The sequence below is a fragment of the Podarcis melisellensis genome (genome assembly GCF_964234715.1).
Source record: "Podarcis melisellensis genome assembly, chromosome: 3".
Taxonomy (NCBI): domain Eukaryota; kingdom Metazoa; phylum Chordata; class Lepidosauria; order Squamata; family Lacertidae; genus Podarcis; species Podarcis melisellensis.
Genome location: NC_138530.1, coordinates 66,474,800 through 66,493,798, shown reverse-complemented (window position 1 = coordinate 66,493,798; position 18,999 = coordinate 66,474,800). Strand labels below are relative to the sequence as shown.

The following is an 18,999-nucleotide window of genomic DNA, read 5'->3' as shown; positions in this document are numbered from 1 at the left end:
TAAATCCAGTCAAAGGTGACTATGGGGTTGCTGTGCTCACCTCGCTTCAGGCCGAGGGAGCTGCTGTTTGTCCAGAGACAGCTTCCGGGGTCTTGTGGCCAGCATGACTGAACCACTTCGGGTGCAATGGAACACCGTGACAGAAACCAGAGTGCATGGAAATGCTGTTTACCTTTCTGCAGCACCTTTCTGCACCTATTTATCTACTTGCATTGGTGTGCTTTCAAACTGCTAGGTTGCATGGATCCAAACTGCCAAACTTTTGATCAGCAAGCCCAAGAGGCTCAGTGGTTTAGACCACAGTGCCACCCGCTCCACTAAGCACCCAGGAACTGCAGTAAACAATGAGGAAGTGTTCATGCCTGCAGAAAGACCTGTAGATAGAATTAAAAATATTTCCAGGCTGCTCTCCTATCCAGCACTATATTTGGCAGTGGGTCCTACACTGGGAGCTGCCACTGCTAGTGTACTGGGAAGGTCCAATGTTTGGATGGAATCAATGCTGGAGTGTCCGATGACAATAGCATTTAACCCGGAAACCGCACAGTGCTGATGCAGGAAGTTCTGTCAGAACTAGTTTTCAGAAACGGCAGATGTAGAATCATGATGTATGTGTGTGAATCTATGCAAGACTGTAGCTTATTTGTGTAACCTCATAATACTCTTCTTCAAAGCTTGCAATGTTTTGTGACTGCAGTATGGTAATACACATTGTGTTTGTAATCCATTAATACAGCTCACATCACTGCTGTCTGGCTTGTGAGTTCAAAACAGATGACTGCCTTTCCCAGACCTCCCATTCCCAGGGATGTGAGAACAAGGTTGTTGACTTCATCTCCATGGAAAGAGCCATCATTCGAGTGGCGTTAATTTCCATGGCAACTGATTTATGGTGGTACCAAGCAAAAGAAAAAAGACGGATTAGGTTAAAGGTGGTGAGGAAAGAAAAAAATGGTTGGAAAAGATTCTGGCATATATACTATGTTTAAATGATAAATAGATATTTGACAACACAGTCTCTTCTGTTGTGTGATATTCTTCACACACATTACAAACATACTGTACTTCAATTCTCCCTTCCCTTCTTTTAACTACACACTTCATGTTATGCATCACAACTTCATATGTAATTGGTAACAGTGAATATTGAAGGACAAGAACATGTTGCTACTTGCCACATCTTTTGGGATGTTTGGGAAATTAGGCTGGCTAGCTGCATGAAGATGTAAAACACAAACAAGGGAAACTATGTATTTTGCGTGGAAAGTTTACGCAACATGTGAGCCCCTGGAGACCAATAAATCAGCAGGCAAAACGAAAGGAGAAGTGCTCCTCCCGAGTTAGCACGAAGGTTACGCTTCCTCAATCGAGGCAGGCAAAAAGTGAAGAAGTGGGTCGTTGCCTTCCATGGAAATACGGGCAAGAGACGGAGGTCGGGCAGCTACACCTGTTGGGCACCTGCCGCCGGTGGAGCCCTTCTAGGAGCGGGGAAAGAGAGAGGCGGCTTTTGCCGACGCTTTGCATTTCCGCGACGCCGCTTCACGATGCCTTTCCCCGCTTCCTGATTTACGAGGCGTCGGCTGGCTCCCTTCCAAGCTCCTCGGAGCAGGCCGCGCCGTCTCGAGAAGCAACCGCCTTTCCTGGAAAGGGCTTGAGAAAAAGAAACCAGAAAAAGAGCCAGGCTTTAGCTTCTCCGCGCGCCTTGCCAAAAGGGAAAAGCCTGCTTGGGAAGGGGAGCCAAGGGTTGCGCTGCCGCAAAGCCCTCGCCTTCCTCCTTCCGCGGGGTTGCAGGAGAGGCCCAGCCGAGCATGGGAGGGCGGCGCGGCTCTCGCGGCCTGGCCCTGTGGGGACTTCTGCTGTGCGGCTCGCTCCGGGACCTGGCCAGCGCCGCCCCGGCCTGCGCGGCGCCCTCGGACGCGGGTGAGTCGGGCTGAAGCCGAGCGCGGCCTTGAGTGCAGCTGGGAGCTGCCAGCCGTGTCGTAGGAGCGGCGACCAAACAAGGCGGCCCCCTCCTTCCCGCCATAACAGAAAAGTAGGTCGAGGGGCCGCTCCAGTTGGAGGCGAGACAGGGCTGGCCGGCTGGCGCTGGGGAGGCTGGCGCGAAAGCGCCGAGGGAGGAGCGCCTTCTTCCCCCGGGCTCAGCGGCACCTCAGCGCTGCAAGGCTTCGCCCTCGCCATTTGCACCCACCTCGGGCAAAGAGCGCACGCTTGCATCGAAGACTCCTCGTAGCAGCGCGTTTTATTGTGCCTCGATGCAGCATTGCGCAGAAGGCGTTAGCAAATTAATACTGATGGTTATGGTTATGGTTTATTGCTATAATATAATAATAATGATAATAATGATGATGATAATAATAATAATAATAAGAAGAAGAATGTAATAATAATAATAATAATAATAATATAATATAATAATAATATAATAATAATAATAATGGTGAAGGCAGGTGGTGATAACAGTTCTACATGTTGAATTCAGTGGGCGTTGCTGACAGGTGAGTAGGCAGAGGATTTCAGCCATCCATCCAGTGCTGCAGGAGCCTGCTGCAAGTTGCTGCCATATGGAAACTGGCAACAGCAAGGAAGTACTGTCAGACAATCCGGATGGAGCTGATAGAGAAAATATTCCTGTAACTTAGGGTGAAAGAGTGTCAGATAAAGCGTTGGCTGCATGACGGAGATCCCATTACTGATTTCATTATTTCACAGGTGTTGCATACGGAACTATGTACATAACCAAGGGGCTGGGTCACATCAAAAGTCTTGCCTAGTTCAGCATTGTGGCTCTTAAAAATGACCAGTCTGATGCCCTTGTGGCATTCATAAGCAAGGGCACCCAAGAAGAGCCTGCTGGATCAGGCCCAGTCGCCCACCTAGTCCAGCATCCTGTTCTTACATGCACCTTAAGTGGTGCTGAATACAAAGTGGACACAATCTTGCCCAAAATTGGTGCTGATGATGGATGTACTTCTCTACTAATAGCAAAGATGGCGGGACAGACTCACAGGAGTGCTGCCTCTGGGGCTTCTGCTGTCTGGGGCAATAGCTGCACCCTGTCCCATGGCCTGGCTCTGTGTGTTGCCATAGAGACAAATGAGTGGGCATTCCTCCCTCACCTGGCTGGATGTCATGTTGTCCTATGGGTGAGAAAATAACTGGCCAGGGGGAGCTGCTCTGGATTCAGTGACTGAAGTTGTGATAGGAGCGACAGAGTAGTTTGACTTGCTATGTATGCTGAATCCAAAGCTATGGCTTTGGGGGACCCCACTAGAAAACTAAGATCTTCTGGAATATCAATGTTGCAAGCCCTTCCACCCTGTGCTCAGGTTGTATATACTTGTAAATAAAACCATATATCCTAAAGACACTACAGTCTCCACTTTTGTTCCAAGGAAACTGAACCTTCAGTAAGCACTGGAACCCCGGAGTCTCTGTTTCTTGGAGATTGGGGTGCACACAACAATACTTTGCAGTGAGTTTGGGAGCAGAGCTTGAGTTGGGGAAAATAGGAAAGAGGAAGAGAGGTAATTGATATGCTCAAGCCACTGCCCTGGCATCTTAAGGGAAGTATCATGAAGGAGGGATTAGAGTAGGGAGAATGCTTTCCCGTCCCTAGAACTTCATACCCCACAATATTTGTTCTCAGTACAGGGACTTAGACTCAATGACCTTTATGTCCCTTGCATCCCAATAATTTGATGGTTCTATTATTCCATGTCCTCAAGTAGCTTTTACCACCTGGGACTGTTGTTACAAATAGAACATAACACATGCCAAGCAAATAACTACCTGAAGTACAAAGTAAGTAAATGGATATCTTTTAATTAAATCAGTCTCCATTGTTGAAAGTATGCAAGCTTTTGAGTCTCTTGAACTAATCAAGAATTCTGAACTTTTCTCATTATTACGTTCCCTTTTGTGATGTCATTCCCAAAGAGCTGAGCAGTGTGCAACTGTTTCCTCTTTTCCCAACAGGTTTCATAATTTCTTATCCTTCTCTATTCTGAAAACAAATAAATCCCAATGTGTAGCAATAGGAGAGCTGGTTGTGTTCTATGCTGTATTGACGTCACCTTGGCTTGGATCCAAATCTGCAATAGCAAAACTCTGCTTGTAATGAGACTTTCCCAACGTCCGTCCTCCTAAAAAGTTTCCCCTGATGATTGGCAAAACCTCAATAAAATGGTGTTTGACGTGGTGCAGAGGAGAGAGTAATTGGTTGAAATTGGAAAGCCTTTTCCAAGTAGAAGTGCCTTCTGCTAACAAGCACCATTGGATCTTTTTGTCTCAAAGCACAGTCTAATCCTTAAACTGTGAGCAAAGGCAGTTCCTCATTTTCTGTGTGATTTACTTTCCCTATTCTTTCTAGAAGTGGCATGTTTGCATGTTCTTCTGACTCATGTTCTCAGATCCATACCACTGAGACAGTATTGATAAAATTTCTTAAGATTGGCCTGAAAAACCCAATTGCTCTGAAAAAAGAATGATAACACTCAAATGTATTGGACATCAATCTGGTTTGACTAACTGTTCCATTGCTCCTTTTGATATTTGTCTCTTCAACTTTTTGTAATTACACAATGACTTCTGAGGAAAAAATTTAGTTCTCAGAGATTTGCTGCTGTTGCGTCTTCGTCTTCTTCTTTTTAAAAAAGCTCATAAATTTAGGGCTCTAATCCAGTGTTGTTGTCAGTTTTGTCCCAGATAGTGTTTAACTCCATGTAAATCACTTCACCATCTGTATGCCATTTTAAGAACTAAAATTTGTTTCATTACATTTAAGAGACTTGCCTATTTAAAAAGTTGAGTACCAACTGAAAGGTACCAACCGAAAGTATTGCTTAGTGTTAGAATAAACATTTATTAAATTCCATATTTTTTCAGATCTATGTTTTGGTTAGTCCACTACCTATGCACAAGTGTTTGTGGTATGTTTCAATTTGTCTACTGTCTTGACCTTTGCCTGATCAGAGTGGCTTTCTGGGCAGGAAATTGTTGTCAACAATTGCCATTCCTGGTCAGTTATTTCATAGCCATTGATGGAGAAAATTAACCTTAGTTGCTGTCACCTTTTAAATCTTTTTAAAAAAACACAGTTGTGTAGCTGCACAGCTGTGCTTCATGAAGTGCCACAGATTACTTTCCATTTTTTATCTCCCCGTGCCCTGGAAGTTATGGGATCCAAAAAATCCCCCAAAACACTGCCAACTATGAAGTAGCCTTCCATTGTAATCACTGCCATGTGGCAAGGAGTTCCTTGATTAATTTAAGAGGAAGAAAACACTATAGTACAGTGTGTAAAAGCACCAAGAGCACGCCCATTTATAAAAACAAAGCAGTAAAACAATGCCTCAGCAGTGTAAAGCTGACTGGTGGAGATTTGGCCCAAGTCTGGAGAAACAACATAAGTAAACCTAGGATTACTTTCAGAATTGTTGTGATACAATAGTTCATATCTTTCATTCAGAAAGTTCTGTAAATCCAGACAAGAGTTAAAAGAAAAAAGCCTAAAGTTTATAGTGAAAGCTTAAAATTCTGCAGGAGTTGATGATTCAGACTTTGTCCTCACCAGGGAAAAACTTTCTGGTCAAATGAATAAATAATTTCTAGGTATTGACTAAGGTGATGAACAGTAACCCTTAATGGGAACATGGAGTCATAATGGGAGTTTCAGGATTTTTCAGTAGCAGTATTTTTTTTTACACTTTGCTAAGAAAATGTACATCTAATTCTCAGTTTTTTCTTCTCTTTTGTCTGGAAACAGGCCAGTTCTGGCACATCTCCGATTTACACTTGGACCCCACCTACCACATTACAAGTAATCGCTCTCAGGTTTGTGCCTCTTCCAAAGGAGTGAATGCCTCAAACCCTGGCCCATTTGGAGATTTCATGTGTGATTCACCATATCGGCTTATTTTATCAGCTTTTCAGCACATGAAGGATTCTGGTCAACAGGCATCCTTCATGATATGGACAGGGTAAGTAAGAAAGACACTAGTATTTCTGATGTAAAGCTAATGAAAGGTTAGAGCAAATGTATTTGGCCATTTCATAGCCTTATTTTAACTTATGGGATTAACTTTAAGGGCCAAGTTACACATTTTATTTGACTTCTGAAGCCTTGATTGACTTGTCCCTGGGCTCAGCATGCAGGCAAGTGGAATGGGGGGGGGGGAGCCCAGATAGATCCTTTTTTTTGGGACCCGGGATTACAGTCTGGCTGACAGGAAATGTTGCATCTACATCCTGGGGTTTTTTCCTCTTCATATTGGCAGATTCTCCAGTACGCACAAATGGGAGGGATAGTAATATTGCTTTCTTGTAGGTTAGACAGATTGCAGGTTACAAGGACTGAAGATTGCGTGCATTGAAGCCCAAAATGTCCTTTGAAGGGCCTGCAGTTTCTTTTAACTCTGGTTAGTCATAAAGCAATTTATGTAACACATGAAAACATTTCATGCTTAATTAATTTCTTTGAAACTGTTTGAGTACGTTAATTGTAACTTTAATCACTCTCAATATGCAGTACTGAAGTACTTTTAGAGTACTACAGAGAAACTAATGTTTTATTTCAAAAATAATTACACAACTACCAAGTTGAGTTTTTTCTTTTTCTTTGCTTTTCTTAAAGAGACAGCCCTCCACATGTTCCTGTAAAAGAACTCTCCACAAAAATTGTCATTGACATTATTGGTAACATGACTTCTACCATAAGAAGTTTCTTTCCAGATCTCCAAGTTTTCCCTGCGCTGGGAAATCATGACTATTGGCCACAGGTAAGACAAATTCTTCAAGAGAGTGAATAGTGTGGCAACCTGATCCTATGTTTCTATACTCCTTGGAGGTTGTGGGTGCAAGTATAACTTAGCTGGGCACTATCTGCCTTTGATTAGTAGTCAGCATTATAAAAGATGGCTTAACAATACAACAATGCACATTTGCTTTGAAGAAAGTGCTGCTGAGTTCATTGAGACATACTCTCAAGTCAGTGTAAATAGTATTACAGCCTAATGTTTGTACATCTCTTAAGTCAGGAAAATCCTGTTGCCCCAGAATGAATTGCTCATAGAAACACAGTGTGTTTCAGTGCTAAAGTACAGAGGAGCAAGCAGTTGGATGAAGTGTGTTGTAATGATATGGAGTTAACTGCTTATGGTTGAATTCTTACCTGTTTCAAATACATTTGTCACTATTTGAGGATTCAGATGTTTAGGGTTTTTGTTCTTAAAAGCATCTCATGCACCTATATGAGAATGTGACCTGATCTACCTGTAGTGCAAAATGAGGTGGGGTAACTCTGAGACGTTAAAATCAACAATGCTGTTTCAGAATGTAGGTGGGGGTATAGAATGATACTCTCCTTTCATCCAATGTAGAGTTTGGGGTACATTCTTGGTACATATCCAAACTGAAAAGCTAAGATTTGGACAAATAATGATTAGTAAAGCATATTCTTAAGGGGATGTCTGTATTTTAAAGGATCAGTTGCCTGCATCTGTCAGTGAAGTTTACAATGCTGTAGCGGATTTCTGGAAACCTTGGCTTACGGATGAAGCAGTCAGCACCTTGAGAACAGGTAGGATGGATAGTAAAACAGCACACATTTTCTAGGTCCGCTGTCTTTATTTGGCCGTGCTGGATATGGGTGAAATTGACATGGTAAAATTTATAATATTGGGTTCTTATTGCAAGTGAAAATGTTTCATATTTCAGGGCATTTTCTGTCCCTGAATTGCCAAGGCCTAATCATTCTACTGATTTACCAAACATTAAAGTTATATGTGACAACACCCACGATGTTGTATATTTTGTACTGTATATCCTTGATAGTTTGCATAGGCGTTTCTCAGAGTTTAAAGTGTTTCTAAGTGTTTAAAGTCAATGTTAAGGATGTTGTTTACAGGAACAGAATGGTGTGATACAAGATATAACCCACCTCTTTGTTGTTGTTGTTGTTGTTGTTTAGTCGTTTAGTCATGTTCGACTCTTCGTGACCCCATGGACCAGAGCACGCCAGGCACTCCTGTCTTCCACCGCCTCCCGCAGTTTGGTCAGGCTCATGTTTGTAGCTTCAAGAACACTCTCCAACCATCTTGTCCTCTGTCATCCCCTTCTCCTTGTGCCCTTCATCTTTCCCAACATCAGGGTCTTTTCCAGGGAGTCTTCTCTTCTCATGAGGTGGCCAAAGTACTGGAGCCTCAACTTCACAATCTGTCCTTCCAGTGAGCACTCAGGGCTGATTTCCTTAAGAATGGATACGTTTGATCTTCTTGCAGTCCATGGGACTCTCAAGAGTCTCCTCCAGCATCATAATTCACAAGCATCAATTCTTCGGCGATCTGCCTTCTTGATGGTCCAGCTCTCACTTCCATACATCACTACTGGGAAAACCATGGCTTTAACTATACGGACCTTTGTCGGCAAGGTGATGTCTCTGCTTTTTAAGATGCTGTCTAGGTTTGCCATCGCCTTTCTCCCAAGGAGCAGGCGTCTTTTAATTTCGTGACTGCTGTCACCATCTGCAGTGATCATGGAGCCCAAAAAAGTAAAATCTCTCACTGCCTCCATTTCTTCCCCTTGTATTTGCCAGGAGGTGATGGGACCAGTGGCCATGATCCTCATTTTTTTGATGTTGAGCTTCAGACCATATTTTGCGCTCTCCTCTTTCACCCTCATTAAAAGGTTCTTTAATTCCTCCTCACTTTCTGCCATCAAGGTTGTGTCATCTGCATATCTGAGGTTGTTGATATTTTTTCTGGCGATTTTAATTGCAGCTTGGGATTCATCCAGCCCAGCCTTTCACATGATGAATTCTGCATATAAGTTAAATAACCAGGGAGACAATATACAGCCTTGCCGTACTCCTTTCCCAATTTTGAACCAATCAGTTGTTCCATATCCAGTTCTAACTGTAGCTTCTTGTCCCACATAGAGATTTCTCAGGAGACAGATGAGGTGATCAGGCACTCCCATTTCTTTAAGAACTTGCCATAGTTTGCTGTGGTCGACACAGTCAAAGGCTTTTGCATAGTCAATGAAGCAGAAGTAGATGTCTTTATGGAACTCTCTAGCTTTCTCCATAATCCAGCGCATGTTTGCAATTTGGTCTCTGGTTCCTCTGCCCCTTCAAAATCCAGCTTGCACTTTGGGAGTTCTCGGTCCCAGTGGCGTAGCGTGGGGGTGCAGGGGGGGCCGGCTGCACCGGGCGCAACATCTGGGGGGCGCGCGCTTGCACTCGCAGCTCTCTGCCCCTACCGGATTAGGGGGCGCAAATTACTTGCCTTGCCTCGGGTGCTGACAACCCACGCTACGCCACTGCTCGGTCCACATACTGCTTAACCCTGCCTTGTAGAATTTTAAGCATAACCTTGCTAGCGTGTGAAATGAGTGCAATTGTGTGGTAGTTGGAGCATTCTTTGGCACTGCCCTTCTTTGGGATTGGGATGTAGACTGATCTTCTCCAATCCTCTGGCCACTGCTGAGTTTTCCAAATTTGCTGGCATACTGAGTGTAGCACCTTGACAGCATCATCGTTTAAAATTTTAAATAGTTCAGCTGGAATATCATCACTTCCACTGGCCTTGTTATTTGCAGTGCTTTCTAAGGCCCATTTGACTTCACTCTCCAGGATGTCTGGCTCAAGGTCAGCAACCACACTACCTGGGGTGTACGAAACATCCATTTCTTTCCGGTATAATTCCTCGGTGTATTCTTGCCACCTCTTCTTGATGTCTTCTGCTTCTGTTAGGTCCTTTCCACTTTTGTCTTTTATTATGGTAAGCTTTGTACGAAATGTTCCTTTCATATCTCCAATTTTCTTGAACAGTTCTCTGGTTTTTCCCATTCTATTGTTTTCCTCTATACAAATGATCAAACAATAGTTTATTACATAAATATTCAAGCAATGATCATAGAATTGTAGAGCTGAAATGGATCACAAGGCTCATCTAGTCCAGTGCCTTGCAATGCATTGTAACGAAGCCAAATAATTGAGGTCATCGTTTATTTTTCCCTTGGTTAACAGTTTGCAAATAGCATGATATCTATAGTTAAACTGTTCTATTTTTGCTCTGAGATAAGCAGGAGCTACAACCTGCTTATATAATCGGCAAGCAAATAAATTTCCAAATCTATTGTAGCCTCTTAAGAATTTGAAAATGGAAAAAGGGTTTTCCCCTTGAATTTGATCCTTATTTTGCACATTAAAATCCAGGAAGTAAAATGGAGACCTGTAAATCAAATTTTAGGTTACATATTTTTTTCCAGCAAATGTACAGAATGTTAGAAATATGCAGAATTCTTAAATGTTAAAGATGTTAGAATTCCTGCTCCATGATTGCAGTCGTGGGATTTTAATCTATCACATGATGCTGTATGTTTTGACTCCACAAAGTGGGAAGTGACAGAGACAGGATGTTTGTGTTACTGTGTTCTGTGAAGTGGGACTATGGTCCTTTGTTCTTTTTCTCTTTGCTGTTCTGATGCTAGAGAGAGAGAGAGGGAGCCATGTTGCAGTGCTCTGTGTGTGTTTATATGTAAATAAAGTAGATTAGCCAAAATGCTGAGTTGCTGAGGTCTGTTAGGCAAGCTGCGAAGACTCTGCAGATCCCTAAGTGTGCTGATGTCTGTTGGCATTGGTCGCTGTGATGTTCGGGCTGAAGAAAGCTTTTGAAGCTCTCAAACGATCGGCCAGGAGGGAGAGAACATGCCAGCCAGGCATGTGTCTCTGCCAGGGTCCTACTTGAGTGTAGAATGAGCTCCTGACAAAAGATGCAGAAGTTATATTCCATTACTCCTGTTTACCCTTTACTAATTATCCCATTGGAATTATATTCATGGAAAATCTTGACGAATGGTATTACCCAACAGGAATATGTATGTTAGATGTAGGCTCATAGAAAGGATATTGCATTTAATTTGCAAGCCAATTCTTAGATAATTCTGTCCTATTCTATTCTACCTGACTGGAGAAGACAACCAAAAATTGGTGGAACTTATCCATAGTAAATTAAAGACATACATCTTCTCTCCACCCTCCCCTAGGTGGTTTTTACACACAAACAATTCAGTCCAACATGACTGCACAACCTCTTAGGATAATTAGTTTAAATACCATCTTATACTACCCTCCCAACACTATGACTCTGAATATGACTGATCCAGCAAACCAGTTTGCATGGCTGGAACGTGTATTAGAGACGGCACATCAAAACAAGGAAAAGGTAAGGATTTTTTAATAAAAAGTAATATGAATGAGAAAAAGGGTAACTATTTGTTTCAAGAAAGTTTGCAGTTGGTGGGACCTTTGAGCAAGGTAGGTATGTCCCCTGAACTTCCACTGCTCTGAGTAGAAAGCATACTAAACTTGTATCAGTTAATCCAGTGGAACTCCTAACTTTGGTAATAAGGGAGCACCCCAAAGGCCACCCATACACAATGCTAAAGTATGGGGACACTCTTACTCAGTCTGGTATGCTGCCAAAAGTATTCAGAGTGCCAAATACCAGGTCCCACCAAATAGTTTGGTGCTGCCAAATGCCAAGAGTTGGAGTTGCTTTAATCAGTAAATGTGAATGGGTTGAAAGCATGTGAGCCTTTCTGTGTGTGCTTGAGCCTGGAGCAGGTATAGTCCTGAAGTTTGGAGTGTCATCTAATTCTTCATGGTGCTTATGTCTATACTGGGATCATTAGTTCAAGGCTTCTAACTCCTAAATACATCAGTTGTTGTGACCAAAAAAGGAAGAGACTAATTAAGATAAGTCCCACCTGAAATACTACAAATGCTGTTTGAATGCAAGACTTCTTGTAACAAGGGTTTGTGCAGTTAATAGGAAATAAGTTGTAACTCGTGCCTCTAGTCAATGGCATGGTAGAACTTTGGTTTATTCGACCTGTAATCTATATCCTCCAAGCTTGTACGCCTTTATGCCTGTTTCACAAACTCTATGACTTCATTCTTGGTAGGGGGGGAAATGTTTACCTTTCAGAAAGTAACGAATGGAAAAGTGAGATTATAAGCAATTTATTTCACGTCAACAATATAGTATACAGCTAATCTATTTGATGTAATATTAAAATGCTTTTTCTGATATGTATATTCTTATCCCCTAGGTTTATGTGATAGGACATGTGCCAGTAGGTTATCTGCCTTTCTCTGAAAATACCACTGCCATAAGAGAACACTACAATGAGAGGTTGATAGAAATATTTCGCCGGTATAGCAGCGTGATTGCTGGGCAGTTTTTTGGACACACGCACCGAGACAGCATCATGGTTCTTCTAGATGAAAAGGGTAATGATGTTTGCAGATGACAGCTTGGCTGGTGACACAGATTACACAGTAATGGGAGATCTTTTTTATGATGCTTTGGGGATAGGCAAAGGCCATATTCTCTAATGGGATAAATCAGAGTTAACCCATACGATGCCATTCATAGGTTGTCAAGTTGCAACTCCCATCAGCCCCAGCTAGTGTGGTCAGGGAGGATGGGCGCTGCAGTTCAGTAACATGGAAGGCACCACAAAACTTGGCCCTGCAGTTGCCAGCTTGAATCCTCCTCCTCCTTCATACCCTTGCGTCATGGTTTTTGTACATTCTTACCCTTCCTAAATCTATCGGTTCTATTAAAAACTATCACAAATAATCAACGTCGCAGAAACTAATTCCACTTTGAAGAAATAGATGGTTAAAAACAAAGGGGCAAAACCAACCACATTGAGTAAATGCATCCCAACAACTTTAAAATTCACACTGGTATTATTACAATCAGTACTTTTCTAAGTACCGAATCGTGTTTTGCAAATGGTTTGGCTTGTGCTTTATTTTCAAATAGGAGCCATAACAGCTCTTTTGTTAGGTTCGCACTTCATCATAAGACAATAGCAGATCCTATACAAAAATCTTTCCTTCCTGTTTCTTCAGAGACAGTCACAAATTACCAGTTCCTACCCATTGTAGAATGTGTCAAAAGGAAATGTTCTCAAGCTTGTTAGATACACTCAGTTTTTCTGTGTGTTTCCTGCATCTTTACTAGGTCTCTGTCTGTACTGGGCTCCCTGCTGCTTCAGAGTTAATTAAGACAAGAACAGAGAGTGAAGATAGAAGGAGAGAGGTCTCTTCTAACCCATAATAATCTGTAAAATGTAGCCAACATCCAACTTTCAAGATTATATGCAGTATTATATATTCTTCTCTAAAGTTGTTTCAGATTGAACAAAGAAACTTGCAGGAGCAGGAAGCATTAAAATCTAAGAAACACCACCTAAATATTGTATCCCTTTAAACAGCATGGCCTAAACAAACTATAAGCATATTGGCTTAGTGTTGCATTTGCTGGTTCGGACATCATGCTAAACCAAGGCACGTTGTGGTATAAATGAACAAATCACACAGTGTTATTTGCAAAGGCAGTTGTTACCTCAGTAAGGCACTATATTGAGTTTCCAATAGTGATATAATCATTTGGTCAATTGATTAAAAAGCAGGTGCTTAAGCAACTGGATGTTTTTTAATTTGATGTCAATCCCAATACAGTGGTACCTCAGGTTACATACGCTTCAGGTTACAGACTCCACTAACCCAGAAATAGTACCTCGGACTACGAACTTTGCTTCAGGATGAGAACAGAAATTGCACAGCAGCGGCAGCAGGAGGCCCCATTAGCTAAAGTGGTGCTTCAGGTTAAGAACAGTTTCAGGTTAAGAACAGACCTCCAGAACAAATTAAGTACTTAACCCGAGGTACCACTGTAGTAGCATCCCAAAATGACATAAAAAATAAGAAAGTTCAGTGTCTGTATTGTAGAAGATACACATTTGAGACATGCTGGCATTCATTCCAATTGATGACAGTCTGCTTCAGTTGCCTATGGCTTAGAAGGGAAAGCAAAATCGTTTCACCCAGAAAAGCAGAGCATGTACTGATTTTTTTATATACATAGTGATATCCTATCCCCTTCATTTAATCCGGTATCTTTAGATGTAAACCAGTATGCTTGTGTAACCTGAACAACAGCAGGTTTTTGAAGCATCCAAAATCCTTTTGCTTGTTGATAATTGGTGAGCAATTAAATCTTTAGTCCTGGAATCTGGAACTGGAGAGCCTCTGGTTGTTCAACTACAAATCCCATTATCCCTGGGCACTAACCGTGCTGGTTGGGACTGATACAAGTTGGACTCCAACAGCATCCCTTCTTTAGCTGATTAATTCAGTTAATTGATATGCAGCCAAATCCTACCCATGTTTACTTGGAAGTAAGCCTGACTAGTTCCCATGGAACATACTGCCAAGTAAGTATGTGACAGGTTCCAAAAGCTTTGAACTAGTCTAGTTAATAATGCCTGGAAATTTCCACATGTTAAGTAGAAATACAAGTAATTTAATGATGTGAATGCTTATGCAATTTGGCTTTTTTTTAAAAAGCGGTCCGTGTATTCTTTATGGACAAACTCAGTGTAAATAATTTTTTAAAACCCTAAGTAGTCTGACTCGCTAGTAAACATGTTTAGGTTTTCAGCCTAAATTCATCTGAAGAAGTCTTGCTTTTACAAAGCTTTCTTAAGCATGGCTTTTGTAGAGATACCTTGACTGCCTTTCAGAGGATTACCCAGAATCAGATCAAGACAAGGGTCATAAAAGTTGCTTAGGTGCACACAAGGGGCTTTCAGTGGCTTTTTAAGTCTTTTTTACTCTGAACAGTAGACACCCCTCCCAATTTCAAAACTGTGTTCATTGTTATTTAAATCTATCCATTGCCCAAAAATGTGAAATCTCCAAAATAAGTTTTACTTCAGGGAGTTGGCATAACTTTAATGATTGGCAAGCATTGATGGCTGCATCAGAAATTGTGGCGAGGGGTTCCCATGTGTGGTTATTGCATAAATATTTTTAATAATGTGCCGGTGGAAGAGCAGGACACAAAGTACATGTCCTAATGTAGTGAACATATGTGTAAGTTTAAACATTGCCACTTATTAAAACCTTTCTCCATTTCCCCAAACCTTTTGTTTTGTAATCGTTCAGAAAAGCCAGTAAACTCCTTGTTTGTGGCACCTGCTGTGACGCCAGTGAAGGACGTATTTCTGGTAGACTCAAACAATCCTGGAGTGAGATTATATCAGTATGACCCTCTTTCTTATAATCTACTGGTAAGTAAAAAAACAAAAATAAATCAGGTCTCCTGGAAAGTAAAAATTTAATGTGATGGGTTTTGTGATTAGTTTTTCAGCTAACACTAACTTCTAGTTTGTGGTGAAGCCATTTGTGCTTCCCAAAATGTCATTTTCCATGTTTCCATAATTGTGTATCAATGTTTAACGTATATGAACGGAATTGAAACCAGTAGCTAGAAATGTATGAAGAAGTATGGGGAAACGTCTGTACATTTTGTATCCTTACCTGTCTCCCAAGTTTCACATGCTTTAGAATTCCCTTGTTCTTCCCTTCTTCCCCAGTGATTGCACAGTTATTTATTTATTACACTTTTTTCTCCAAAGAGCTCAGTTGCTCCTCTCCCCACTCTCCATTGTTAACTTCACAACAACTTTGTTGAGGTAGGCTGAGGGATTGTGGTTGCTTAAAGGTCACTCAATGAGCTTTTTTGCCAAGTAGGGATATAAACCCATATCTCTCTAGCCCTAGTCTGGCACCCTAACCTCTACACCACACTTATTAGATATAAGCTACTGTTCTCTTTGCTAATCCTACAAATGGTCTTCTCTTTCATTCAGTAGTGCAGTTTAGACTCTGGACTTAATGGTCTTATGCCCCCTACATCCCTCTTTAGATGGCAGTGCAAATTACTCCACTTACATTAAAACTTAGTAATCCATCTCTGCTGCATTTGTGGGTCCTCCTGCTCATTCTGCTGCGTGTGGCCCTGGACTCCTCCTGCCCTGAAGGCTCCACTGCTCTTTTCTTCATTCTGCCTTGGTTTCTCAAACTGTTTTCATTTGCAGAAAAGGAAGAGCAGCAATCAATATGGGGCAGCTCTGCAAAGAGGAGGAGGAGGGGTTGGAGTTGGGGAGAACATGCCTTGTTCAAATGTTATTTGTAGTAATTTATTGAGGGAGGTGTAAATCACAGTTCTGCCGGAAGCATTATCCAAAGCGGTGTACATTAATGAACCCTATTATCGCTAAAAACAATGGGATAAAACAAGCCACAGACCAGGGTGGGGATGCAAGCTGTAATTAAAGCAGCCAATAAATCTGCAGGGCTTGCTTGTTAGCAGGCATTTACCAGTTGCTGAAAGACCCATAATGCAAAGACCACCAGACAAGCATTTCCATAGTCTGGAATGTGTCGCCAGAGAGACCGGGAGAATTTGGTTCCACACCTTCACTTTCTGTTTGAGGCCCACTTTCTGTTTGAGAGAAGGGGTTGGAGTCAGCTCCTCAGCCTAAGCTGGAGAAAGTAGCACTCCTGATCACTGACACCATGTAAGAACCTAATACTAAAGCGAGATCCATGGGCATACCAGACTCTCAGCCAGCCTCTGCCAACCTAGTGCCCTCCCATCAGTATCGGCCAGAATGGGCTGGCTGGGGCTGATGGAAATAGTACCCAGACCAAGAAGGTGCCAGTTTGACAAAGACTGCTCTAAGCATTGTCCTTCATGGGGTGTCTTAACTTCATATGGGAATGCCACATTCCCTTCCTGTTTTGGGCTGTCGCAAGGTCATGATGCTTGTTCTGTCTGGATTCAGTTTCAGTTTCTTAGCCATCTTCCAGCACATAAATACAACAGGGCAATTGTTCAGGAAATCCATTGTTGTTCCTGGATTTGCTGGGAAAGGAAAGCTCATGCTGGATGCTGAGTGACGCAGCACTCCATGCTGTCAAAGAGCTCTCTCAGCAGTTGCCTGTAGATGTTAAAAGTCTTGGGGCCAAGATACAACCCTTTGGTATCCCTGGTTCTGTTGGGTTTATCAGCTGCCTGTCAGGTGGGAGTGAAGCCTCCTGCAGAGCAGTGTCCTTAACTCCCAGCAGTCTCAAGTAGCACAGAGATATCTGATTATATAGTATCAAATGCCACTGAAAGGTTTAGGAGACTGAACAAAGGTATAACTGTTTCTATTCCAGACACAGGTAATAGACTGGAGCAGCTAAGGTGCTTTCAGTCACAAACCCTTTTCTGAGCTTCTATAATACTGTAATATGGGTCTAGAAAATATTTATCATTCAAGAGGTTTTGTTGGTCTGGTACTTTCTGGTCGAGGAAGGCAAATTTATACTGTACTATATATGTTCAGATCAACTATCTCAAATGATTTTTATTTTTTTTAAATCACGAGAAGGTGGATTGCAGCATCTCTTAAGCTTATTGGCACCATCCTCATCTCTACTAGTATGTGAGAAGCCAGCACCATGAACTATTGGGTTCTGAGACCTTTATCAATCATGCACATTTGCATAGTTTCACTTTTTTTGCCCAGATTATTCTACCATAATGGAGAGAGAAAAAGAGTCCTGAAATCCTACTACACCAATAAAAATCTACTTGGCCAACAGGCATAGGCCTTGCACACATTCAAATATAATTTTGCACTAATGTGGTGCAAAAAAGTTGAAGGTTTTGTTCGCAAGAGGCTATTTTGTGCTCAATTCCACACTCATGGGACACAGAGAGTAATGAGTTATGTTGATGTGAATTTTCCTTGAGCTGGATATATTGTTTGTCTTATCTGCAGGCCATGCCCAAGAGTGTTGTTTTTGTCTCTTTTCTTCCCATCCGTTCCCTTCCCCCAGTATTAGCATATGACAGAAACTGAGCTATATATGAGTCCACGTCTTGTGGTGGGACATGACCTTTCTCTTCAGTTGTGAATAATAGGCAGTGACGGCTTCTTAATCAATACATCACTCTAGAAGTTTAATGAAGCAGTGGATACAATTGTGCACTTTTTGTTTCCGTTTAATTCCAGGATCTTTGGCAGTTCTACTTGAACCTCACAGAAGCCAATGTGAAAAATGAATCAGTCTGGAAACTTGAGTATGTTATGACCAAAGCTTATGGAATCAAGGACTTAACGCCAGAAAGCTTGTATGAAATGGCAAATCAACTTAGTGTACCTCACAGCAAATTGTTCCAAAAATATTACAGCCACTACTTTGTGAGTTACGATGATCCAAGCTTGTTCTGTGACGAGCACTGTAGGATCACCCAACTCTGTGCAATTCAATATTTAGACCTCACTTCTTACACTGATTGTATCGAACATAAAGGCAAATTACATGGGTAAAAAGTAGCGCTCACGCTAAAGAATTGTGTCCTCTAGGGCCTGGTTCTGATGTAGCAACTTTAACTGTTGTTTCTTCAGCTGAGAACTAGTATGGTGTCTACCCACTCCAATCCACTTCTCTCTTCCTTAGTTTTCCATTACAAATGAACTGCTCTTGGTTTTATATCCTGCTTACCAAGCCATGATTAAACCACAGTTTCTCAGTTGAAATGTAGCAGGAAATGGTGGTTTCAATTAAACAGAATGGAAACACTGACGCTAACATGCATTGGGGGGAAACGCACCGGCACAACATTAGTTTTTGGCGCAATAAACCATGGTTTATATAAGCAGAGGTCATTACTGCTGTATTGAGCCTAAATGAAGGGAAAATCTGGGTGCGTCCTATGGGGCGAATGCAGGCTTTCGCTGAAGCTTGGAGAGCGAGAGGGGTCGGTGCGCACCGACCCCTCTCGCTCTCCAGGCTTCAGGAAGACATCCGCAGCCTAGGCAGCCCTGCGGGAACTCCCTGTCTAGGCTGCGGATAGCAGCCTGCTTCCCGGAGCGCCGGGTGCGCTGAAAGCAGAGCGCCCGGTGCTTCGGGAACACATCTGCAGCCTAGGCAGCCCTGCGGGAGTTCCCCGCAGGGCTCCCCACGCTGCGGATAGCAGCCTGCTGCCCGGCGCGAGGAGCGTCCTGAAGCAGAGCGCCCCTTGCGCCGGGCAGACATCGGCCAGCCCCACAAGCTCGAGGGACAGCAGGGAGGCGCAGCGCCGC

At 42.4% G+C, this 18,999-nt stretch overlaps 1 protein-coding gene across 1 annotated transcript; it reads left to right on the top strand.

Annotated features, from left to right (window-relative positions):
* The first annotated feature begins 1,237 nt into the window (after positions 1-1,237).
* On the top strand, positions 1,238-18,611 carry SMPDL3A (sphingomyelin phosphodiesterase acid like 3A). Its single transcript, XM_081905461.1, has 8 exons — positions 1,238-1,920; positions 5,765-5,978; positions 6,632-6,776; positions 7,480-7,576; positions 11,044-11,222; positions 12,112-12,292; positions 15,023-15,147; positions 17,926-18,611. Exons 1-8 carry the CDS (start codon positions 1,809-1,811, stop codon positions 18,241-18,243), a joined length of 1,371 nt encoding a protein of 456 aa, XP_081761587.1. The 5' UTR covers positions 1,238-1,808; the 3' UTR covers positions 18,244-18,611.
* Positions 18,612-18,999: the final 388 nt, after the last annotated feature.